Here is a 25,617-nt window from a genome sequence, read left to right on the forward strand (position 1 = left end):
TAAATTTGACGTAGCAGTAATATGCTAATGGTTACCGCTGAGAAATCTATTTCAAATGGCTACTTAAATATATTTATCCATCATTTCCACTTATAGTATATTTTTATTATACTTTATTGTAATTTCACGATACCAAATCAGTCTTAGACAATAAATATAAATGTCGTTTAATCTCCGTAGAAAATAAATTGCTTTACATTTGACTGGATCATAATTAATAAAACAAGCACATGAAATTATGTAAAATTAGCATGAAATTAATTGTTAAATATGTTTTGATAAATTTCTTATAAATTATTACTTTATAAAACGCGCCAAATATTTAATTGAAAAGCTCCATCTTTTGAATGTTTAGGATAGTCATAACGTAGTAGAACAAATGACAAAGCCAATAAAAAAGAAGAAATGATAATTTGTTACGTCATAATTTTTAGGTTAGTAATTTTAAATTGACATTTTAGATTAAAATTATTAGAGATGTTCTTAAGACCATTATTATCCCAACTAACCCGTAACAGACCGTTTAAGACACCCGTTACAAGTGTAACACAAAGTGTCAGTCGAGCTTTATCAACAGAAGTTGAAACTAAAACTGAGACTAGACCTACTGTCAGAAAACCTAATGTAGTGGCACGATCAAACCTTAGGGATTTTGGAAAGTACGTAGCTGAATGCCTACCAAAATATATACAGAAAGTACAGATAACTGCTGGCGATGAATTAGAACTTCTAATTGTGCCAGAGGGGATAGTACCTGTATTGCAGTTTTTGAAAGATCATCACAATGCTCAGTTTTCCAATTTGGTTGATATTGCTGGAATGGATGTAATATCTAGACCATATAGGTAAGTAAATGAAATGTGTTTAATTCTTAATTACTTTCACTAAAAACTTTCTGTTTGAATATTATTCCAGATTTGAAATAATCTACAACATATTATCAGTTAGATTCAATTCCCGCATTAGAGTTAAAACATATACAGACGAACTAACTCCTATAGATTCTTGCAACGAGGTTTATAAAGCTGCAAATTGGTATGAAAGAGAAATTTGGGATATGTTTGGAGTATTTTTCTCTAATCATCCAGATTTGAGGAGAATACTTACAGATTATGGATTTGAAGGACATCCTTTTAGAAAAGATTTTCCACTTAGTGGTTACGTTGAAGTTCGATATGATGATGAGAAAAAGAGAGTTGTTGTTGAACCACTGGAATTAGCACAAGAATTTAGAAAATTCGAATTAAGTGCTCCATGGGAACAGTTTCCTAATTTTAGAAATGCTAACCCTGCTTCGGAAGAAGTTGTCACAAAAGAAGATAAAAAATAATTGAACATATACTTAGCTTGTATTACAGAGGTATATTACTTATTTTATTTTTTTGCTTTCTTTAGGTAATATTCGATAACATAATTTATCTTCAAAAACAACTGTTATGTATTGAACTTTATTACATTGTAATCAATAGCGAGTTTAATTTGTTTGAAATAAAAAAAAACATTTTTCTCTAGTGACATTTATTTGTAAAAAATATTTTTGGACACGAAATAGTACAATATACAACTAAACTTTTAACACAAAAGGCAGTTTGAATATTTTGAAATTTCTAATGTATGCTCTAAAGTTGATGAAAATTTTAATTGTGTCCTCATTTTGTTGCCTTGGCAGTGAAATATGAAGATGTGTATATAAAGACTTTAATTTTAAAAATGAAAAACCTTTATATACTGATAAATGTTATTCAACATAATTTTTATAAATATAGGGTGTTCATATTTGTTTTGTCTGCAACTATAATGAAAAATTGGTCACCATATTATTATAAAGAATATTCAAGTTTTAATGCGCAGTTTATAAATTATAGCAGCTAAATATCATAACAATAATAGTTTTCCCCTCACACATATAGCTCCAAATGTCAGCTGCTCTGGTAGCAGTGGAGATAAAGGAGACAAAGACACTGTAAAAAATCTGTTTCAATGCTTAAATAAACAGCTGTATTGGAGTGGGTTATACATCAGTCACTTGCAATGAAAATATGACAAATTAAATTTATACAACTAAATTTTTTCATTTTAAATATGTATAAAATGTATAAAATCAATTTAATCAATCAATATAATATAAATATAACACTGGATGGCAAACATGGAAAAATTGCCCAATTTTATATGGTATATATTAATGTAATTAATTATTATGTTTTTATTATGTAAAAGCATTTTTAATTATTCAAATTTATAGTACCAAAAATTACTAAATTTTTTGTTTTTATTAAACAGAACTAATCAATGTATAGTTTTATATTATGATAAATTAACGAAGGTAGCTACATCTCATCAATAGCTACAGTTAAGATTTTAAAAAGGATTGTTTGGTATCAAAAGAAATGATGAGCCATTCTGGAGACAACTAGTGGATCTTAGTTGAGAATAGAATAGAATAGTTGAGAATAGACCATGAAAGCTGATGTTGGAAACAAATTAACAGGAATCATTATGGAACAAACAGGGTTACAAAAAAGCCAAGGTGTTACAGCAGTCTGGATAATAATAAATTAGAAAATTTAATTTCACACTTAAACAAAAATAATAATTTTTTTGATAACTATGACAAAAATTTCTTATTTGATATTTCTACAGGTCAGGTAATTGAAGAAGACAAGAATTTTTGATTAATATAGAAACAAGAGGAAATGAACTTGTGAAAAATCCATCATAGAATGTATTACTACAAATATTTCTGAATATAATTTAAAACTGACACAAAATTAATAAATATAATGGGATATTTACATGAAATTTATATTATATTTATTGAATTCAACGTATAAGATAATTTCATTGTTAAAAATACAAACAATCATCGTCAGCTGATTGTATGTGGGTGTGAAGATCGTCAGTTTATTTTCGGAAGAGACTAATGCATCGCACAAAATGTGTATCACGATAACTAACAGCCTTACCCTTGTTAAAAAAAGCTGACGATTCTCTATTATTTTAAAAGTATAAAATTTAGATGTATAAATTTCATAATGTATAAAATTTCTTACTTAAATTTTCAATGAGGTTCAATCTCATGACTACAATATAGCCTCCCATTTTTTCCAATGACTTTTCCATGCTGCCTACTTTAGCTCCACCGTTAGTGGAACAACTGACCATCACTTAACTGATTTCAAACCATTGAACAACTGTTTGAAATAAAGTTTTTTCGGTATAAAATTCCTAGAAAAATTGCAATGCTAACTCCTGGACTAACACTTGTTTGGAACCCCAAATTTTGGCCATTTACCTTATTTTGATATATGAAAGTTACCAAATGCAAATTTTCACTTAATCTTGTACTTCTTAGATAAAATGGTTTCTCCCATTGGTAGGCAATCAATAGAAATGGGTGTCAGTGTAGTAATTTTCTATTGTTTATAGTATTTTAGTAAACCATATATTAACAAACATAGCAATGAAGAATTTTTAAGTGTAACTAGAACTTTTCATCTCTGGCCACATTAGATTCCTAATAAATTTAAAGTATCAATTTTTATTATTAACTGATTTATGCAATGAATTATTTGATATTAAATGTATTAACAACAGTTGAACAATAACAAAAATTATTGTAAATATAGAATATCTTTGGTTTAAAACAAATACTATAACATCCACTGCCACTGCAAAATATTAATTAAAGATAAACTATTATTGAAACCAAGGTTTCTGAAGTTAATCAATTTATCAAAAGTCTTAAGTTGGAATTAATTTCAATTATACTCTAAATGCTTTAAGAGAATATGCCTATAAATAGGTCTACCACCATAAATTGAGAGCAAATGGCAATATATTGGTGGTACTAAACACACTGTTTACACTACCACTACACCAACACTAACAATTACACAGTCTGACGCGCGTTTCGATAACCAAGTTGTGGTCTTCAGAGACTGAAGGTAAAACAGTTTTACACTAGTTTCGATAACAAGGTTATCATCTTCAGGGACTAAAGGTGAAACTTTTACTTACATGTAGAGGTAGCATAACAACTTGATCAACCTATATTTGACTGTAGTGGACCATGTAAATATATGTAGAACTGAGGAAATTTTTAACCAAATAATACCATGGAATATGACAAAAATTCGTACCAGTTAAGAAGAATAAAACTACTGTATGAGTAATTATTTTATTTAAATACATGAGTGTGTGATTAAATTTTTTTAAGTTGTATTTTGATCACTGACATATTTATCATAGAAAAATATTGCTAAATTGGGCAATTTTCAATCAAACCCATAAGTTATGTCAATTTATTAATTGATAGTAAATTCAACATGCCCAAAATTGTTATTGAAAAGAAACAAAAAATGCTGCATTTTACACAGAATATAGAAGAGTTGTCGCACTTGAAGAGCTGGTTGCATTTTCCCATTGTGTCAAATAATTAATAATTATTTAGCGATCAAGTAGTTGGTTCTTTCGGTAATGGGCTGAAATGTTTTCATTCTGTTTTTCGAACATTCATGTAAACTTTTTTTTTAAAGAGAAATTGGACAAAGTGAATGGAACTATTTTTACCTTTAATGAAGAAATTGAACTTCCATATTCTGATAAAATTATATAAGGAATTTGTGTTAAGTTGTTGAGGATTGATTGACTGATACTCAAATATATTTTGCGGAAGAATCCTTGAAGAAATAGTCAGTGGATATAAAAGGAAATTGAGAATCAGAAAGTGGCAAACCCAATAGAAAGTATGGTCCAATTTTTTTCGAAAATTGATGAAAAGGTTAAGAAAAGTATTTTGAAATATAACATTTTTTTAATCGAATGTTTTTAATTTTTCGATACTTTATGTAATACAAAATAGTCAATGAATACCATGAAAAAATAAATTAGAAAAGACTTAAAATTGTAACCAATACTTAACATCAATTAACTTGAAACCGAGGTTAGTTATTTTGAATATTTATAAATATTTACAAAATAATTAAACACTATGTACCTGCTTACAATTTGGAAGTAGTTCAAGATTGTTCTAGAGGAATTTTAAATATTTTTCAACTAAATCAAACTCAATTGATTCTATTTTTTTCGAACACAGTTAAAATAAATAAATTCTCATTAATTATATAATATACAATAAACTGTTTTATAAAATCAAATTAAACTATTAGTAGCTTGCAGGCACAAATCATTGACTAAAATCAGTGTTAATAACATCTGTATTTACTTAATAATTGAGCGGTTTATTTTCTAAATAAACAATATTAGGCAGTAAATGTTGATAAAATATCATAATACATTTTTAATAACATTTGATTCAGAGATTTTTGAGACCAAAACTAATACAGAAAGCATGTTAATATGGGTACAAATATTAATTAACTTCGAAAAAAACAACATCGTATTACTTCTTCATGATGAATAATAAAATGTGAAGTAAAAAAGTAGAATAAACAATAATCAAACTATAAATAAAATAAGAGATAAGCGGTGGAGCAGGAAATAAAAAGTTAAATAATAGTAAAGACTATAGAACCATATAAGCAACTAAATCATAACATTTTCAATATTTTTTGTATATATCAAGCATATCCAATATATTTCTTATTTAATAATTAATGAAACTTCTATAACCTCGCTTTTTCCTCAAAAAAAAAAATTAAAATCAAGAAATAGAAGAAGTTCGTAAAAGATAAACTGTAATTGTTGTCAAAGTTTGTTGTTGATTAGAGAAGATAATCCCCAAAAGAATATTTAGCGATAAAGCCTCGTCTGCCCCCTAGTTTCAAACAAAAAATTAAGCTCAATAAAAAGGTTATAAACATTTTTGACTATTATAACACAAAATATCTAGACAGAAGTCGAATTGACTAATATAATCTATTCTCCTTAAAGTGTGTAATTTAGATCATACCTGTCAAAATAAGTTTATATAAAAAAATGAATAGAACTTTTTTGTGAAGCTTTCAATGAGCTTCATTTTTTATTTGAAACTTTTTTCTCTAAAATCAACTTGAACCAACTCTGAGGATCACGCAATTAATACCCGACTACCAGTGTGATTTCAGATCACAACACAATACCCTAGAACGACTACACTTCATTACCAAAAAAATAAACTCATTTAAAAATGAAGAATACTGTTCTGCTACCTTTCTGGACATAGCACAAGCCTTTGACACGATATGGCATCATGCTTTACTATATAAGATTATAAAAAATTTCACATAGAATTATCTTAAAATCTATCTACAAGACTGGCATTTCCAAGTAAAATTCTTAAATCTAACTAGAATCTTGCATTCGATTAGCTCAGGTGTGCCACATGGAAGCGTAGAGGGACCAATTCTGTATCTGTTTTATATAGCTGACCTTTCCGCTAATTAAAATATAACTACAGCTATATAAGATGATACAGCTGTCCTATCTTCTCCCCAAGACCCAATTGCAGCGTCTCGTTCACCGCAAATTAACCTACTTAACTTCTCATCTTCCCAACTTCTCGAAGAGAATGGGCATATGTCTAACTGGATCGCAGACTTAGCTGGAGAACACACATATTCACAGAGCCTAAACAATTGGGATTGAGAAAAAAATAGGAAAATAAGGCGTCTATCACTGTTGTCATTAGTAATAAATTGTTGGTCTACAAAGCGATTCTGAGACCAATATGAAGTTTTAGGGTTTAGCAATCATCCAAATAATCTGGAAAGGGGCCTAATGCTACCACCCAATCGGTGGAGACTGAAAAGGCATTACACATGTGACCTACTTAATAAATTTTAGAACTTTTAGATTTCATAAGTTTCATAAATTTAGTAATTAGCTTATTATAGCCAATTCCCAACTCATTTTCTTTAAAATTGTAAATAAGAGAAAATAGGATATTTCCTATATGTTTTTTTTTATTATAAAACTAAGTTGCTAAATATAATTACTTTACAAATTCCAAATAAAGTGGGATATAAAGTTGTTTGATGGTTATTACAAGATCTTGTACCTTTCCGGAATCTCATTTAGTGTATTTCCTACTTATGGTCTCAATTTGCAATCTAGAATTTTTTCGTACATTTTCAAAGATGTACACAGAAAATTTATTCCTGTGTAGTTGTTACATTGCTTGCTATCTCTCGACTTAAAAATGTGTAGTACTTTCTAATTATATACAATATGGAATTAATTTTTTTTTAATATTTGTTGAAATGGAATAAAAGAAGTTCATAATACTCAACTAAAACCTATATCGTCTATTTTATCGACAACTTCTGAAAACAAAAACTTATGAAGAAAACTAAGATTTTAGAGTAAATACAGATGTCTAACAATTTATACTTAAAATTAAAAGTATTTACAAAAATAAAATATAATTAACAACAACAAGTCTTATTTTTTTGCTTTTTTTCGGATTAATATTCTATCCCAATTTTTAAAAAGCTATAATAATTTTATTATCGATGATGTGAAGTACAGTAACGTAAGAGATCACTTGGTTCAATTTTATACAAAAAAAACTTTGTACATGGGGCATCTATGGGTTATTTAAAATTGGTACAAAATGCTAATACTTATAAGAATGAACAATATTTAAATATTTATCGAAAAAATTGCGTCAACACTTTCGCGGTTGTTGATGCGTTTACCAACACTACACAAATAATTTTTTTATCAAATTGTACATGGACTGCGTTCTTACAGGGGGGCAATGGAAATTTGCCTAAAGTATATGCATCTCTTTTCCCCTCTACTCTTATAAGGCTGAGAGAGTTAGGTAGGGAGCATAGCCCTAGTCGACGAAGAATCTTATTGGAAATAACTGAAAAATTGACATCTAAGTATTTTTTTCTGTAATTTTCCATTGAATATTTCAGGATAGAATTGAAGGTAGGTGATAGAGTAAAGTATAGATGTAAATTTCCAGGCTGCAATAGTAAATATATGGAAGGAAAGATGAATAAACATTTTTTCCGATTTCTCAAATGCTTTCCTGATGTGTATTCTAAATAGGAGAAATTTATAAAATTCGATGCTCAATACCAAAATATCGCTTGTGTGGAAATCGAAAGTGATTTTAAAAATTTCAATAAAAAAGATTTGAAGTATAAAGCTATACCATGTATTTATGCTTTCATTGTCTACTTCCATTTATGAAGATCACAGTGATGCCAAAGTTCATGATAATATAGTAAACCAAGAACATTCATATGCTGCAAATACAAGCATAGTAGACACTGATATAATTATCGAAGAACACCAAGTTGATAGTCCGAGTGTTCAAGATGTACGAGCCAAAATAAGTTCAGATCAGTGAAAAGGAACCAAATCGAATAATAGACACTGGGAGAATTCTTCGAGATCAACAACTGATCAAATCTTCACTATTCTCTGCCTGTTGGAAGTACAATATTTCCCTACACCAGCTCTTCATAGATTACAAACAAGCTTATGACAGTGACGATCGATCTTACCCCTACAGCACTCTGCATCTTTTTGGCATTTATCCTAAACTTATCCTTCTGGTACGGATGACGTCTCGTGTAACCTCTTTAACCTGACATTGGAACGAGTCATCAGAAATATCGAAGTTAATAGAGGAGGAACTCTGCTCAACAGAACATTGTAGTACCTTACTCAAGCTGACGACACTGATCTACTCAGTCGAAGGGAGCGTGAACTGAAGGAAAGCTTTGAGCAGCTGGAGGAGGAATCCAGTAGAGTGGAGCTCACCATTAACGAGTTCAAAACAAAATATATGGTTATGTCAAGAAAGAGAAGAACTTTCCCGGGAGCTTTCGAAGTAGGCCGGTATAAGTTCGAAAATGTACCGTAATTTGAATACCTGATGACTGAAAATAATGCCATGAAATAAAAGACGTGTGAAAGCGGGGAATAGAGCATACTTCAGTCTTCAAAGACTACTAAAGTCACGTTTACTGAATTGAAGAACGAAAAAGCAGATCTATCGCACAATTTTTCGCCGATTGTCATGTGAGCTAACGAGACCTGGGTGTTGAACAACCGCGAGAAGATCAACAACACGTCGAATATATGGACCAGTGTGCGTTCAGATCGTGTAGCGTAACAGTACAAACACCGAGCTCTATTGGCTCTATGAAGACCCAAGCCTGGTGACAGAAGTCAAGAGGGCCAGACTCAGATGATTAGGCCACTTTGAGCAAAGCGTACCGGAGGGACGGCGAATAGGATCTTCTGGAGCTACGTGTAAGAAAGTGGAGACACCGAGCGTTAGACCGCCATGACAGGAGGAATATGGTGGACGAGGCCAAGGCTCTTTGAAGGCCGTAGTGCCAGTGATGATGTGATGAATAAATGAATGATAATGACAACCTTGATGTAACTAACAAATTAAAAAAATTCCGCCCCTCTTATAACTCACTCAATCATAGATTTGTACGGTTTAGAAGTTTTTCATTTGACTTGTCTATTGATGAACAAATTTGGACGACATTTTTGCAAGATGTCCGTTTTAGATTCAAGATTTGGTGCATTTATTTACCAGTTCATACCTTACGTGGGAGCTGCATAAAAGAAAACTGATCTTTGTTGAATGTGAAAAATTTTCGAATTCATAATATCTTCTTTGATAAATTTTTCGCTTTTTACAAATTGTTGTCTTTTTTGAAGCCAAAATAGGCGTAGGGCTCCTATGACTTACTGTTTGAGGAATCCACTTACATTTCTTTGGTGAAATGAAACGATAATTCCTTTGTAACAGCAATCAGTACCCATTATAGTGTAGAACCTCTCAGTTCTGTACAATAAAAAAAGAGGCGTTAACCCCACAAGTAGCTATAATTTCAACATATAATAAATATGTCGGAGGGGTAGATTTTCACGATAATTGTGTAGTAAACTATAGATCTCGTGTGTTGGCCAATATTTATAAATACAATCGACAGAACTCTTGTAAATGTTTGGAAAATATACAATACTGTGAGATAGTAAAATGACAACCAAATTTCAAATCATTTGTCGCAGTTCAACTTTTGAAAATGAACTTTGTCCCAAGGGTACTTCTATCAGAACCACCCAATGAAGTGAGAATTAATCATACTGGGCATTTTATCGTTAGAATTGATTTAATAGTTAAGAACTTTTTTCAATAATACCACTTAACACTTTAGACCATTGATGCGTATAGGCAACATCATTTATTTTGAGAAGTAACTAATTTTCTTTTTTTCTTTTTAAATATGAATACGTGTTACTTTAATTTTTTTTTCTTCCCTTGACGGTAAATGGATCAATTAATGTGTAGTGTGATATATATTTCAAAGAAATCTTCCCATGTACTTATCCTGACAGTTATTGATAATATTGGAACACATGATCTTTTATGATACGTGACATACCATACAAATTATATTTTTCGTAAGTATATGATAAGAAGAATTATTTTAATGAGATAACTAAGCTTTTAAAACACAATCGTATATGGGGTTGGAATGCCAGTACCTGTTAGTGAGGACGAGGTAAGTGGCAGAGAGCCTCTGTCACGCTTGGCTATTTTCTTTTTCACATGGAATACCGTCACCATATAAAGTCAGTGAAGCTATGTAGTGATTCGGCATTACCTAAAACAAAAATAAAAAAATTATTATTCGAGTTACATTCAGTCGATTGTCCAAACGAATTATGAAGATCTTGAAGATTGGAATAAACCAGAACCAGAAGATGTTCCCAAAAAGAAATTTTTGAGGTGATCAGAACAAACATTGATTCAAAAAAAAACCCCGGCTTTAATTTAATCACTGGTGAAGTTTTACAACAACTACCAAAAAAGCCATAGTAAAATTAACCGATCTTATCAACACATCATTCAAATTGAAGTATGTTACTAAGATGTGGAAAGTTGCAGAAATAATTATAATCCCCAGAACAGGAAAGTCTCCTCACGAAGTTTCATCCTGCCGATTTCATTGCTGCCTGTCATAACGAAGCTCCTTAAGAGACAGAAGCCAATATAGAAGTATAAAAAATATCCCCCCGATCATCAATTTGGTTTTAGGGAAAACAACTCGACCATAGATCAAGTCTATAGAATCACGGACAGTATTGAGAAACCCTTTGAAGAAAAAAAGGTCTGTTCAACTGTCTTCTTAGATGTGGCACAGGTTTTTGAAAAATTGTTCTGCCAAGACAATATTCCAAAATCCTAAAGTCTTACTTGTCACACAACGTACTTGGTCCAGTGCTCTATCTGTTGTATACTAGTGACATCCTTGAACAACACTACACAATAGCTACTTTCGCTGATGACATGGCAGTTATAACCGTTGGAGATACCCACGAAGAAGATGCTGAAACGTTAGAAGCATCCATTAACCAATTTAGCAACTACACCAAGAGGTGGCGTATTGGGTTAACTGAATTGACATAAACTTCACGAATACAGAAAAATATCTGGGTATGATTCTCGACGTGACACTTCATGAAAAGTCCATATCAAAAAGAAACGTGAGGAGCTAGATATTAAATATGAAAAGATGTACTGGCTACTAGGACGAACTTTTAAGTTATTCACGTATAACAACCCGCTCCTATACAAGCAAATATTGAGACCTATTTGGAATTAAGACATAAAATTGTTGTGCCAGTAAGAGTAACATCGAAATTATTTAACGATTCCAGAATACCCTGGTACTGCCAAAACAGTGACATCCATCGAGATCTTCATATGAAGACTAATAATCAAATTTGCCAGTAGCCATGAACATCTGCTGTTTCTTCATGTGAACGACGAGGCAATCGAGTTCCTAGACAACATAAACGTGACCAGAAGGCTTAAGAGGATTGACCCCTTTGAGTTAGTGCAATATTTAGTGAGAAAGCAGAGCATAGTTTCAAGTTTTCCAATCTTAGTAATTTAGGTTAGAATAATATTGCTCATTGATCTATTTCTGATCAGATTGTGATTTCACAAAACATTCCTTTCCAAAGGTGTTTATAACTAAAATCAAAATGATATTTTCGGAGCTTCTTACCTCAAAAATAATATCTTGATATCCATAACATAACGTGCTTCCAAAAGGATTTGTAGTATTGGTGGAACTTGCCCTATTTAAAACGACAGGTCTATCGCTTGGTGTTAACTTCTTACAAATATCATCCCAATGGGTATACGCATCAATATCAACATCTTTTAATGTGAGATTAAACTCACAACGCATATACATATTGAAATTATAGTGACCCGGATAATTCGTATGCAACACTATTTTCTTGGCTGTATTAGTGTTTGCATCAAACAGAATATCCTAGAAAAAAAATTTAATCAAATTAGACCATCATTCTCTATCTCATCTCATCAAATTCTCTACTCAATCCCTACATTGTTAAAAATAGAACTAGAAGTATTTTTATAAGGAGGATTTTCATTTTCAGACAAATTTAATGGGAGGAGGGTTTGTTTACGTTAAATGTTTAGTTTACTGCTTCATATTGTCTATAAAAGCAGCTTACGACAGAAAATAGTGTAAATTGATACATAAGTGTCTAAATTTCAAATGAAAAGTCATAAGCTTTAATTTTTGTAAATAAATAACCGAACCCTGGTGTGTTACAATATGTTGCATTTGCTCTTGATATAAAGTGGAATAATTTGGACGATTGTACATGCACTTCAGTAAAAACAGGGACCACAAGAAGATGCCAAACAGCTGCACTCAAAGTGATTATAAATTTTGCTGAAGAAGCAGAAGAAGAAGTAGCTTGATGGGTGAAAAAACAGTTACTGAAATAATTGACAGGGGTAGAAGATAAGCAAAGATTTTCCTGTGAACCTATAAACAAAGATTAGAAAACTAGTGAAGATACAACCCCCATTGAATATTAAAAAAAATAATCATCATTACCTTGAAGTTTGATTCACTGAATTGCAATCACCCCTTCAAGTAGGAATATTAAATTATGAAGTCCCAATAATTAACTTTTGATTATAAATTTTATTTTTGTATTATTTTTACCTGATTGCAAGTACATCCCCTATTGAATATTAATGAAAAATCTTGAATTGCAATGAGCCCTTCAAGTAGGAAAATATCGAGTAACTAAGTTTTAATTATGAATTTTCCTTTTTTTATCATTTTTGCAGTTATTATGTCTATTATTAATTTCAACTTACCATTCCTAAGGTGAAATAATTGAAAAAATAATCACTCCTAATGGCAGTTATTTTACGATCGGGATTCGGGCTGTGTATCTTCATTTTGTCCTCGCTTTTATAAAATACTTTCGATGGTGCACCCAAAGCAGTCGATATTTCTTGTGTGGATTGACCTAGTAAAATTTCTCTTTCGAATTCTTGACTTACAGCATCGGATAATCGAGTAGACGATGCTAAAATAAATATTTTATTAATTATACAGTCTCCTGTATGTGTCCTTTTGGATATTAGTGTATATCGATATGAGAGATATTCAGGATAATGCGAAGGGAATAAAAAATGAACAAAATTTAAAAATATCAAACTTATTTGTAAAAGCACAGGTTAGATATACCTCTTAAAGCAACTAACTGGTAGATACTCCTCAAGTATTAAAAAATATTCCAAATTATATTATAAATAATGTTTATTTTTTTTAATAAACTATATAAATATGCACCTATATACAAAAAAATATAGAGAAACTTTTAAAAATCCTAGGTGTGCATTGTACAGAATATATTTATAAATTTGACACATGTTTGCTTTATATTATTTGACAATTCACTGTCATTTATTTCCCACGTGATTTATCAAATAAGGTTTTTCTTAGTTTTGGTTTTATTACTTAGGGTCGGTATTATAAAGTTCGGTTGACCAAAAGTTGAGATTTAACTGTTGGTTGAAGCCGAATTTACGTATTATAAACATTAGCCAGGGGTTGACTGTCGGTTGGTTCAACATTAACGAATGTTTAGTTTGAAGTTTCAACCGAGAATTGAAATGTACTTTCTAACCTCAATTTTTGTTTACTTCGGTATGCGTTTGATGACCTTAACTCATATATTATTTTAAATTAATTAATATCATCATCTTTTATTAAAATTTTACGAAACAGGCTAGTTTGGAAAGATAGTAGTAATTCATCTTTTTAAATTTATATAATATTGAAACAACTTCAAACAAAACTATACTTCTACCTTTCACTAACACATTCTCCCCGGCAAATGTCAGTTCACTCGAATTTGACTGGTTACAATTAAACTCTCAGTGCAGCCAACGCAAATTTTTTAATACCGACCCTAAAGCGGTGCACAGAATGTTAGGTGCATGTCATCTTAACTAGTTGAATCAGTTTGTTTGGAATTTATAATTCTAGTAATATTTGGATTAACATTTTGCTGTTCACACTATCATAAGCTCTTTTGAAATCAACAAAAAGGATCTGTGTCGGTATCTCATATTCATTACAGCCAGTATTTAGCCGTTTTTTATTAAAATATAATTGTAATTTATTTATGTTACTCAGATATCTGACTTATTTCGAATAGAATATTCATTAGTTGTTTATTTTTTTTGTTAGAAGTTAGTTAATGTTGGTGTTTTTCTTTCTTAATAGGGCATTCCGTAAATAAATAAATAAAAGCTTCAGTTACATATATATATATATATATATATATATATATATATTAATCGGGTTAAAACGTTCTTCGCCATCTTCCGATTCCCAGTTTCCATTTTTCTCGATCTTCCCACAGATCTTCTTCCAATCCTCTCTCTCGAATATCCTTCTCGATACCTTCTCTCCAACTTAATCTTGGTCTTCCTCTCTTTCTTCTTCCTTGTGGTGCCCAATTTAAAATTTGTTTGGGTATGCGGTCTTCAGGCATTCTTTGGGCATGTCCGTACCATATTAACTGATTCACCCTAATGTCTTCCGTAATCGTGTGTTGCACCTTCATGATCTCCCTGATTCTGTCGTTTCTTATTTTTTCCAGTCTTGATATTCCTGCCGCGCGTCTCCAATAATCCATTTCTGTGGCTTCAAGCATTTTGACTGTTTTTTCTTTTAGAGGCCAGACTTCGCTACTATATGTTGTTAAACTTTTTATTATGCTATTATATATTCGATGTTTGTTTTCCTTGGATATTTGTTTGTCCCACAATACACTATTTAGTTGTCTTATTGCTTGTCTTCCTTGGTTATTTCTTTGTGCCATTGCTTCATCTAATCTTCCATCATTATTGATGATCATGCCTAGGTATTTGTATTTTGTACAATGACTTATTTTTTGTTGTGTTTCTTCAAGTATTAAATTTTGTTGTTCTCCTCCAATACACATATATTCCGTTTTACTAAAATTTACTTCTAGACCCCATTTCCTGTATTCCTCTACTAGCTTTCTTGTCATATATTCTAAGTCTTCGTAGTCCTGTGCCAAGATTATTTGGTCATCTGCAAAACACAGGGTATATAGTGTGGAATCGATTAGTGGAATGCCCATGTTCTTACATTTCCTTTTCCAGTGTGTTAGTGCGTGTTCCAGGTATATCTTGAAGAGTGTGGGTGACAGACAGCATCCTTGTTTCAACCCCTTATTGATGGAGAATCCTTTTGAGACCTTGTTTCCTATTTTTACTTGTGATTTACTGTTTTCATAAAGCTTTTGTACTGCTTTTATTAGGGCCGCATTTATATTTGTTCTTTCCAAGGCATCCCATAGTTTTGTTTGCGGTACGCTGTCATATGCTTTTTTAAGGTCAACATACAAAAGGTGGAGTTCTTGATTGTTGGCGGTTTTCTTATCAATTATTTGCGAAATCGTAAATAAATGATCAATAGTCGACCTCCTTGCTCTGAAGCCTGCCTGTTCTTCTGCCTCCATGTTGCAATATTCCTGTTCGATTTTATTTTTTATGATTTTTCCATAAATTCTGGATATTGTACACAGCACTGTAAGTCCCCGGTAGTTGTCGAAATTTTCTCTGTCCCCTTTTTTATATACGGTAGTCATATAAAATGTTTTCCACTCTTGGGGTAGCGCTTCACCATTTATACACTTCTGGAAAAGCATTTGCAGATGAGAAAAAAGTTTTTCAGTGCCATTTTTAATTAACTCTGGTGCTATTTGACCCGGGCCTGGAGATTTTCGATTCTTTAGTGACTGACAATTGTTAGCTTCAGTTACATAACTTTTTAAATACTGATTAATGGTACCAAACTTCGATCTATTATATTTTTAGTATATATTTATAATTTTTCTTCAATATCCCTAATTTTTGATGTGTGTCAATTTTACTTTCATTCTTAAGATCCTCATTAATCAATTGATGTATATATAAAGTTTAAACCTAAAAATGTGGACTACTTCATTTTAGTATCTAGTATTTTCAATGTGTTTTATAAATTCTTTGTCATCTACTCTCTCTACTTGTGGCAAATATTTTTTTTAACAAATTCACTAGCCAGAAAATAATTCTTGTCCTTATTTCATGTAAATCAATACTTCATCCTCAAACCTTTAAATCTTTTTGATATGGGTATCATTTATAACACTTTAAAGTTGTTTTTTGAGGTGGATTACTCCTCGTTTTATAATTTTGTTTTCTTTATCGTTTGTCTTGGCTGCTTTTTTTATTATTTTCCATTTCTTTCGGTTCCGACATTTTGCCCTCCAGTTCTCTATATTGAGTGCTCTTTTGTCCTCTATTTCTTTTTTCCAAATCTTCCACGGCCTGCCTCTTCTCCTTGACCACAATGGGGTCCATTGCGTTATTTTTTTGATCATATCAGTTGGTTTCCTTCTCATTATATGCCCAACCCAGTTGCGTCTTTGTGCTTTTAAGTATCTAACTATATTTTTATTCTCCAGCTCTTTCTCTATTTCTTCATTTTTCTTTGCTCTCTTTTCTCCCATCTCTCTTGTGTTTGGACCTGTTATAGTTCTCATTACCTTTCTCTCGGTTCTTTTAAGTTCTTCTTCTTTAATAGGTTTTTGTTTTTCCATAAGCTCGACAGCCTTTTTGTATCCTTTCCTTTATACTGTCTCTGATTATTTGTCCCAATGTTATTCCTAGATAGTTAAAGATTGATACTGTTTCATAATTGTATTCGTTACCTTCCAGTTGGTTTGCTTTCTCTTCAGGTTTTCCCCCTATTTTCATTTATGTATTTTGTTTTTAGTGCATTTATTTCCAGTGCGTAATTGCTTGCTTCTCCTAATTTGTTGTTTGCCTTCATTAATTCCTTCTGTCCATTTTCTATGATAGTCACATAATCTGTGTATGCGTGTTACGTTTATTATGATGTTCTTACTATGTAATCCTTTGTGATATTGAGTCTCCCTGTTTGACAGTCAATAAAAATTATATGTATTTCTCTTTTATATTCCACTGTCTTTTTCATTATTTAGTCTAGAGTGTGGATTGCATAGATAGTTAATCAATACTTGAACTTAATATATTTATAACGAAGATTCATAATATCATCTGGAAATAAAACACAAATGATGATACAAAAATTGAAGGAAACACTACGTCTTATGAGTGTAAGTAAAAGCGAAATTCAAGCTCTGTTATAACAAGAACAAACACCAGTTGAAATTACCTTTTTTTGACCAAGGAAGAATTTCCGCTGTATTGAAGAAAATAACTAATTAATTACAAAAAAAATTACCATATGGCTTTTTAAATATTTTAATTAAAAATATCAATTAATAAATGTCAAAGATAAACTCAAAAATCTAATTATATAGAAAATTTTTTCAGTAGTATACGAGGTTTGTAAAAAAATATTCATCCAAGAGACCCATTACCTACATTCATATTTAACCCAGAAAAAGAAGAATCAATTATTAACGATAATTTTTAATAAAAAAGTTACAATTAAAAAATATTAAATATTCATTATAACGTTTGATCAAGCTAAATTTTTTACACATAATAATGCGTATACTGTTTATCTTTGAAAGATGTGTTATATATATATTTCGATATGAAGTACTTACATGCCATTAAATGTAATTTGAGTCCCCTAGTATAAGATCTTTCTCTGAGTACTATGGCTTTTTTTAAATATATTTGTCCGTGATAACACGTCAATGGTAATTCAGGCGTAGGAAATTGATCATCCCAAAAACCACTATAAATAGCAAGACGTGATACTATAGGGGAATTACCTGCCTGAAATTGTAACGAACCCAAATTGTGTGAACTACCTGAAAGTCAATTTGATTGTAATAAAAAAAATATATGAAAGTTGTTTCGAAAAAAGGTAATCTCGTCTCTAGGATAGATAGAAAACTGAAAAATATTTGGGGTTTGCTCAGTAAAAAATTTTCGTAACGCCATCCGTATTCAAGATAAAGCGCGTTGAAGAAACACATTTTTTACGATTTTGCTGCAACTACTGGCAACATTGTATTGAAATTTTATACGAATATGTTTTGGAATTTGATACATCCAATGAATTTGTTTTTATGCCTGACTCTTATAGAAGGCGCTAGTTATAAGGTTTGTACCAAGTAGTATTGAAAATAAATTTTTCAATATTAGATTTATTAGGCAAAATTTCAAATGAACTTTTTTTTCTACAACGCCCTTTATCTTGAATACGGGTGGCGTTAGCAAACCCCAAATATTTTTCAGTTTTTTATGTATCCTAGAGATGGGAACACCTTGTTTTAAAACACCCAGTATAAAGAAAGTAATTGTTAAACATAACGTTTGAGAGTAATGAATCCTTATTGAGATATAAAACCGCTATCGAAAAATAGTAGGAGTTGATATAATTATAATTCTTATGAAAAACTAAGAAGGAAATACATTTTAAATTTTCTCACTTTTCTCATATTAGAAAACATATAGTCCAAGATGAATATTATATAAAAACTAACTTACCGGTTTGGAATTCTGACTCGACAGGAAAGTAAAATGATAGACCTCTAAAATTTAACATAAACATTTTTTTTTCAGAATCATAAACACCTGGATGGGTTGCACCAAATGAATGTTCAATTTGTTCTACACTAGGTAAAATTTCGGGCGAATTAAAATCTAGTCCACTAAAAATTAAATAGCTGTTACCGATACAATACTCCAAGATGTACAGAAGTGCAAAAAAAATCATTTCCTTCAATTTATCCATTTTTAAACTTCAAATATATTATGGATGATAATTTGTCTTGCCAAATTGATGGCCAATTAATAGTTATTAAAATCAACATCAAAGTTATCAAAAGCACAGGGTTAACTTATAATATTTCCGAAAACAATTTAAAAATATTGCATCACTATACAAATAGTGCAACACTATATGCCATTATATCTTCACTATGGAACTATGGAGAAAGGAAACATAATCATAGTATGAAAAATAGATTATATCTAGTTTCCATACTTTTTGTTGAACTAGTTCTAGTATATAGGGCAAAATATTGAGTATTGCATGTAGGTCATTAGAAAAATTATTTTCTTTTAAATTTCTATACATATTAACTTTTGGAAGATCTTAACAAAAAACAAATATTTAAACATAATAAAAAGTTATTCATATCTATTAGAAAAAATGTCAAAATTGAACACATTCTTAATGGTAATGCACCATAGCTTACAGTAGATTATTTGGGGAGTTGTTTTGCCTTTCTGGTCGTTCTGCACCTATGTAGAAGCTATTTTTCTGGAGGATTTCTGTACTATTACCTTTGATGTACCTAAACATTTTGCCTAAATGGACAGGAAATTCACAGGGTACTCCCCCATCCCATTCCATCTTTGATGCTCGATTTGGGGAATCATTTTGGCTTCTCCACCACTCTGTACATATACCTAATCGATATTTTGTGTATGATTCTGCATTTCATTGTTCTGTCTCCAAAAAACATAGACTCTTCCCAAAGAAGGTTTTTTTGTCTCATTTCTCATGGTATTAGCTTACTCCTTTGAGGTACAGAAGTATTTTGATGAAATGAGCAAACATTCATAGAGTACATGCTCTGCTATTTCCATGGTTTGCGCGCAAAATCTGCAGTTGTTGTCCTTTACCATGACTATTGTCTTAAAGTGATATTTGTGTAGTGACCTGTCAAAAGACTACCAGTTCAATTCTGTTTCTCAGACTTCTTAGCTGACATGGTTATGAAAATTTTGCATTCTCTTAGGTATGTAGTGTTTCTCCAATAAGATTACATGTGATCATTCAGCCATCCATTGAATTCATCATTGATTTTACATCTCATGAGGTCAAAGATGTAAAATATAGAGTCGTTACCCCATTTACACTCTCTAGCCCTCAGGGTCTCCAAGAACGCTAGGTTATTGGACAGAATGTAAATGTGTTTTCTGGCGAGCAACTCTAGCTGGAACATGGTGAGTGCTTTTCTGCCAGAAAACGCCCAATACAGCACCTTGCACTAGTTTTGAACGATATGTATAATAGAGAGATGCATTTTGAACTATCGGAATATCTTTATTGACCACTTTGAATGAGATATCTGTATCCATTATCTGATGCATTTGGCCATTTATATGTCACTGCTATATAGTTTTATCTTTAGAATATTTAGATAAACTGTCAGATTCCCTGATTTTAATTTTTCTGTCTGGATTAGCCTAAGGACACCACTAAATATTTCTTGTTTCACTAAAATTTCATTATAATGCAATGAATTTTGCTATACTGTAACAAAGATTAGAAACTGTGACCAAAATTAGAATCCTAAATAATTATAAACATTGAGGTTTGATAATCTGGATTATTTTTAGTAGGAAAATGTGTTTAAATTTGAATATATGATTTAATATTTCTTTCACACCATTTGTACTTACTTAGTAACTAATAATAATATTAATAAAAAACAAATAAATATAGTTGAAAACGTGTTAAAAATTTATTTTTCTTCCCACTACATTAATAAAAATCCTCCAGTAGTAACTGCTGGATTCTAATGATCAAAATCTAATAAATGCATCACTAAAAGACCTACTCATGAAATAACACAATGTTTAGTATGCAAAAAAATAATATATTTATACATACCAGTATTTCAATTTTACAGATTTCATTGAGTAAATTTCAATGATTTTGAGCCTTTGGGATATGGGATCAAAAAACAATCTTATTCCATCATGAGGTAAATTTATAACTAAATCAGCTTCTAGAGGCTTCTGAAAATTACCAAATTTTTGTTTAAAAATAATATAATTCAGAAGCTTTATATTGTTTTATGTCAGTTCAAGTTTAAATGAAAAATCATGAAACTACAACTCTATTCAACCAATAATGAATATGTAGAATTATCATATGTGACATGTAATTTAATCTTTTAAGTGAAAAGGAAGTGACAAAATCCATATTGTCCAAATAAATAAAACAAGATAATCAAATGAAGACCAATTCTCAGGATAGTAGAATTATTTGTTGGAGAGAAAAATAACTTTGACCAAATAATTTCATACCTAGACACTATTTATAAAATGCTGCTTCTATCCATAGATGTTTACAAAGATTTAAATTATGTCACAATTATTGAACATGTTTTTTTTGATGTATTTAGTTGTATACTTACTTTTTCACTATACAAAACTTGAACACCTTTAATAATACCAAGTTGAGATTGGACTATGGCAACAGCTTGTGAAAAATGCATCCCTACAAAAAAATAAACATTACATTAAAATATCGAGAAAAAGTGATATACAACATTCTAGAAATATATATCAAATGGGGATTGCATCTCCCACCCTTAAATATAGGAGAGGATCTTACTTAGTCAGGATAATGGTAAAGACGAGTGTATGTAACCAGTCTTATTCCAATATATTTCAATAAACAAATTATAACCTTAATACAGTCCTTATCATTTTAATAAATCTGTCATTAGAATACAAGCAACAAGTGAAATTTTCTACATCTATATTTCTATGGTACTTTAAACTCTAGAATGTGATTGTCAAAATCTAAATTTGTGGTGAAGTTTCCAATCTCCTTAGTTACTTTTCTTGTAAAATTTTTCCAGTTATTTCAAAGTTATTGTGAGCAAGCTAAGTTGGAATTTCTGAAACCACCAATGTATTGGTGGTACTAAACACACTGTTTACACCATCACTACACCAACTCCCACAATTACACTGTCTGACGCGAGTTTCAATATCCAAGTTATCGTATAACTTTTATTTTATCCCTTCTTTTGATAAATTTTTCTTTTCAATTTCAGCCTCAAAGCCCTCACAATATTATTTTGTGTATTCATCTTTACACATTTGAAAATATTGTTTTTAATTGCTGTTCTTCCTTATGCAGAATCATCCAGGTGGTTAGGATATTAAAGCTCATGTTGTTTTGTAGTAACTGGTTAAAGAGACTTTGAAATATACCATGAATTTTGTGGCATATTGGATAAGTAATCTGTATGGGTTACATACTTTAGAGCTTATTGATACATGATCCTGCATAACAATTATTTGTGAATCTATAAAATTTGGTCTTTGATAAATTGCTAGTCCATTTTCAAAACCAATTCCCTGTGACGAACTTTTTAATTTATTTTTAAATCAGTGTTATTTTCTAATTGCCTTTTGGGGATAATCAAAACATTATAATTATAATTTTATTTATAATTTTGATGTTCCAAGATATAATGGAAGTACAGAAAAGTGGTTATTAATACTTAATAACTTATCAGTATTATCAAGAATGGCAGCAAGCACCAAATAAACAAATTGTGTGAAAGAAAAAACATAGAGTTGACAATTTTTTTTCAATTTTCAATCGATTAAAAGATATTAAATATAAATAATGCTTATTTGAATCCCATTGTTCCCACCAAATGATAATAAAATCAACCAATTAAGTAGAATCATATTGATATCACTAATTATTAAGTATTACTTTTAATAATCAATAACTAATATTGAATACATTGAATTACTGTGCGTTACACTAAATGGAAGTTTCAATTTTTTATGGAATTATTTTAATTATATTATACAGTCGAAATCGTGGAAGTTTTTACTGTTTGGACAACGTATTTAAATGATCAATCATTTTCTCAAAGTTATCAAATAATATATGTATAATAGCATACACATATACCAAAAATCCAATAGTTTGAACATTTATAAGCATGACAGTATCAAAAGTTCTCTGTTTGAATTCAAAGGGGTATGTAACTTATTACACAATTACAAAAATATTCATTTAAAGAAAATGACTAAACTTACCTAATATAAATTCCCATTGGTCAATGCAGCCTAAGCAACGTTCTGGTATAACTTCAAGGGTTAACATTGTATTTTAACCACTATCTATCAGATACTATAAAGATAACTATTCCCTTTTAATTACGTTTTGGTTTATTTGACAATTCTTTGTCCAAAATAAACTTTTTGTCAGTCTTCTGTCAAGAGCCCAGCTGTATTTCAGTTCTACCAATATATCAGTATGTCCAGCTTGACATAACATAAGTTTGATACTGGTTGCGTATATCTTTTATTTAATGTATTATTTGGAATTTATCATATGTCTATTGTTAGAAAGAGGTACATTAAATTTCTAATTTGAACTTTTTTTAAAGAATTTTAAATGAATTATTAAGTGACGTGAGAAAATTGATATTCGATAGTAAACATAGGCAACACTTCCTTTCAAATTGTTAAGAGGATTGCATATTTTGCTGCATGTACGTTAATCATAGAGTTATTATTAAAATAAACAGAACGAAGTGTGTGAGCTTGTTCAAGATGACCACAACTGCTGATAAAGAGAAATAGAACATCTGTATACTAATCTCTACCTCTCTATTCTGATTGGATCGCCATGACGTCGAAGTTTCGAGTATAGGAATAGCATAGGAGGAGAATAGTTTTTATTTTATGTGCGAGTGAAGCAAAGTAGAACGTGGTGAACTGATGCCCTTTCTCTCTCTTCCAATAGTATAATTCCACTCTATATTTAATATTAACTCTATGACGTTAATACATGTTGATGAGTAATTTATTTGATTTTTTTTAAAAAGACGTTTCTGTTTTTAATTGAAAATAAAACAAGAAAATTGAGCTCTCATTATTTATTTTTTGCGTAATTTAACAGAAGGTATATGCTGAAACAGGTGCAAATAAAAACAAAATTACGTAGTGCACGTATATTTTTTTAAATAAAACTAATACTGTAAATATCAACAATTCAATATAAATTTTATAAATATATCATAAATCTTTTTTTAAAAAATAGTTTTCAATGCTTTGTTCTGAAATTAATACACTGAGAAAAGTTTCTTGTACGTGGAATGCAATAAAATGTGTATATGTTTAATTTAGGTGTAAGGAACTAATAAAATACCTAATTTTCAATGTGTAGTTATGAAAAACGACGGAAATCATTGGATCTAGCTGTCTATTACATTTATAAACTCTTTCTAAACAATTTACAGTTTTATAATCGGAAGACATATTCATTTTTCCCAGTGTAGCTCTTCGAACTTGTTCTCAGTGTATTATGTGAAACATTTACTCTATGTTTGTTGTTAAAATAACAATTTTGTTTTTGAAAATATCAAATTATTTTAAATGAAAGACTTGGAATTGTTTGCTTCATAAAATTCTTTTCTTCAGCCTGTTTCTCAGTGTTTATGTTATGTTTGGAGTTAATCCATTTTCTAAGGTTTTTTCAGTTCCATTTCTTGTTGATAGTAAAACGCATCCGGTTTTTTCTTTAGTATGTTCTTTATGACACACTTTACACCTACAAAATAAATTAATCGAATCCACAACATAGATATCAACAACGTATTGATTCTAAGTTGGAATTACTGGAACCATTGGCGATATTTATACTGAATATACTGTTTACACCAACACTAACAATTATACTGTGTGACGCGCGTTTCGATAACCAAGTTATCGTCTTCAGAGACTGAAGGTAAACTACAGTTATCGAAACGTACGTCAGACAGTATAATTGTTAGTGTTGGTGTAAACAGTATATTCAGTATGAACATATTGATTCACTAGACAACCAGAAATAAATTGACGACCAACAGTTTTGACATCGTTGCCACGTTGTAATTTTTCTCAGTTATTGACATAAAATTATATCTTAAGTTGATTATGGTTGCATTCAATGGATATTTAGATTTTGTCCATTGGAAAAAGGTATATTATGATTAACGTCAACAAGTGGGGATTTTTGATTCGCTTTCTTAATAACATTTACACTGCTACTTCCACTATTATTTTAACTGAAGGAAAGTAGCAAAACATCTATTAGGATTGGCTTTTTAGAAAAGTTACATGGACTGCTACTCCCATCCTTATAGCAAAAGGAAAGTGTCAAAATATCTATCACACTATGTATGTGTGTTGTGATTAGGGTGTCATGTATACTTGCACCCAATGGATGTCTTGTGTACTGTGACACTGGGGATACTCAGTGTTTATAGCTGATCTATGAATCTCACTTCTTTAAGAAAATTTAGGATGTGTGATGGCTCTTGCTGCCGGAGATTTTCGTCTTTTATTTCAGGTGTAGAGCTCTGGAATTCCGTAGTACCTGATACTTCGAGATAATGTCCTCTACGTAGCCGAATCTGCACGTTACATAAACTACTAAATCTAGCATCTTCATTGTGTATCCGTTAAGGCTACTAGTAAGAATTTTATAATATTTTATAATAACATTT

The 25,617-nt window shown here is 30.6% G+C and overlaps 3 protein-coding genes across 5 annotated transcripts in view; 1 reads left to right on the forward strand and 2 right to left on the reverse strand.

The window, feature by feature from the left end:
- Nucleotides 1-370: 370 nt before the first annotated feature.
- Nucleotides 371-4,820, forward strand: LOC130444832 (NADH dehydrogenase [ubiquinone] iron-sulfur protein 3, mitochondrial-like). Of its 2 annotated transcripts, XM_056780098.1 has the most exons (3): nucleotides 401-845; nucleotides 916-1,360; nucleotides 4,539-4,820. In XM_056780098.1, exons 1-2 carry the CDS (start codon nucleotides 478-480, stop codon nucleotides 1,328-1,330), a joined length of 783 nt encoding a protein of 260 aa, XP_056636076.1. In that variant the 5' UTR covers nucleotides 401-477; the 3' UTR covers nucleotides 1,331-1,360; nucleotides 4,539-4,820. The 2 variants fall into 2 exon arrangements, with proteins under 2 accessions (XP_056636077.1, XP_056636076.1); XM_056780099.1 differs by lacking the exon at nucleotides 4,539-4,820 and having other exon boundaries at nucleotides 371-845; nucleotides 916-1,511.
- Nucleotides 4,821-7,386: 2,566 nt separating this feature from the next.
- Nucleotides 7,387-23,367, reverse strand: LOC130444831 (PHAF1 protein CG7083). The gene is made up of 8 exons (XM_056780097.1): nucleotides 23,162-23,367; nucleotides 21,508-21,590; nucleotides 20,979-21,106; nucleotides 18,842-19,005; nucleotides 17,950-18,159; nucleotides 13,142-13,356; nucleotides 12,003-12,275; nucleotides 7,387-10,592 (listed from the first exon to the last, which is right to left on the reverse strand). Exons 1-8 carry the CDS (start codon nucleotides 23,226-23,228, stop codon nucleotides 10,512-10,514), a joined length of 1,221 nt encoding a protein of 406 aa, XP_056636075.1. The 5' UTR covers nucleotides 23,229-23,367; the 3' UTR covers nucleotides 7,387-10,511.
- Nucleotides 23,368-24,066: 699 nt separating this feature from the next.
- The window catches only part of LOC130444833 (lutropin-choriogonadotropic hormone receptor), a 55,368-nt gene continuing 53,817 nt past the window's right edge, over nucleotides 24,067-25,617 (reverse strand). Inside the window, exon 15 of one of the 2 annotated variants that reach the window (XM_056780101.1) lies at nucleotides 24,067-24,680. In XM_056780101.1, coding sequence (XP_056636079.1) covers nucleotides 24,566-24,680 — 115 coding nt within the window. In that variant the 3' untranslated portion in view covers nucleotides 24,067-24,565. The remainder of the gene's footprint in view (nucleotides 24,681-25,617) is intronic. The other variant, XM_056780102.1, reaches the window with a different exon arrangement.

The sequence above is a fragment of the Diorhabda sublineata genome, chromosome 6 (assembly GCF_026230105.1).
Source record: "Diorhabda sublineata isolate icDioSubl1.1 chromosome 6, icDioSubl1.1, whole genome shotgun sequence".
In the NCBI taxonomy this organism is placed as follows: domain Eukaryota; kingdom Metazoa; phylum Arthropoda; class Insecta; order Coleoptera; family Chrysomelidae; genus Diorhabda; species Diorhabda sublineata.

Bases quoted from the DNA above. Each gene is read 5' to 3' on its own strand.
- LOC130444832 (XM_056780099.1), top strand. From the start codon at position 478: ATGTTCTTAAGACCATTATTATCCCAACTAACCCGTAACAGACCGTTT. The intron at 846-915 runs GTAAGTAAATGA...ATATTATTCCAG, and splicing joins GTAATATCTAGACCATATAG to ATTTGAAATAATCTACAACA.
- LOC130444831 (XM_056780097.1), bottom strand. From the start codon at position 23,228: ATGTTAACCCTTGAAGTTATACCAGAACGTTGCTTAGGCTGCATTGAC. The intron at 12,276-13,141 runs GTAAGTTGAAAT...TTTTTTTTCTAG, and splicing joins ATTATTTCACCTTAGGAATG to GATATTCTGTTTGATGCAAA. The intron at 10,593-12,002 runs GTAAGAAGCTCC...TTTTTGTTTTAG, and splicing joins ATCAAGATATTATTTTTGAG to GTAATGCCGAATCACTACAT.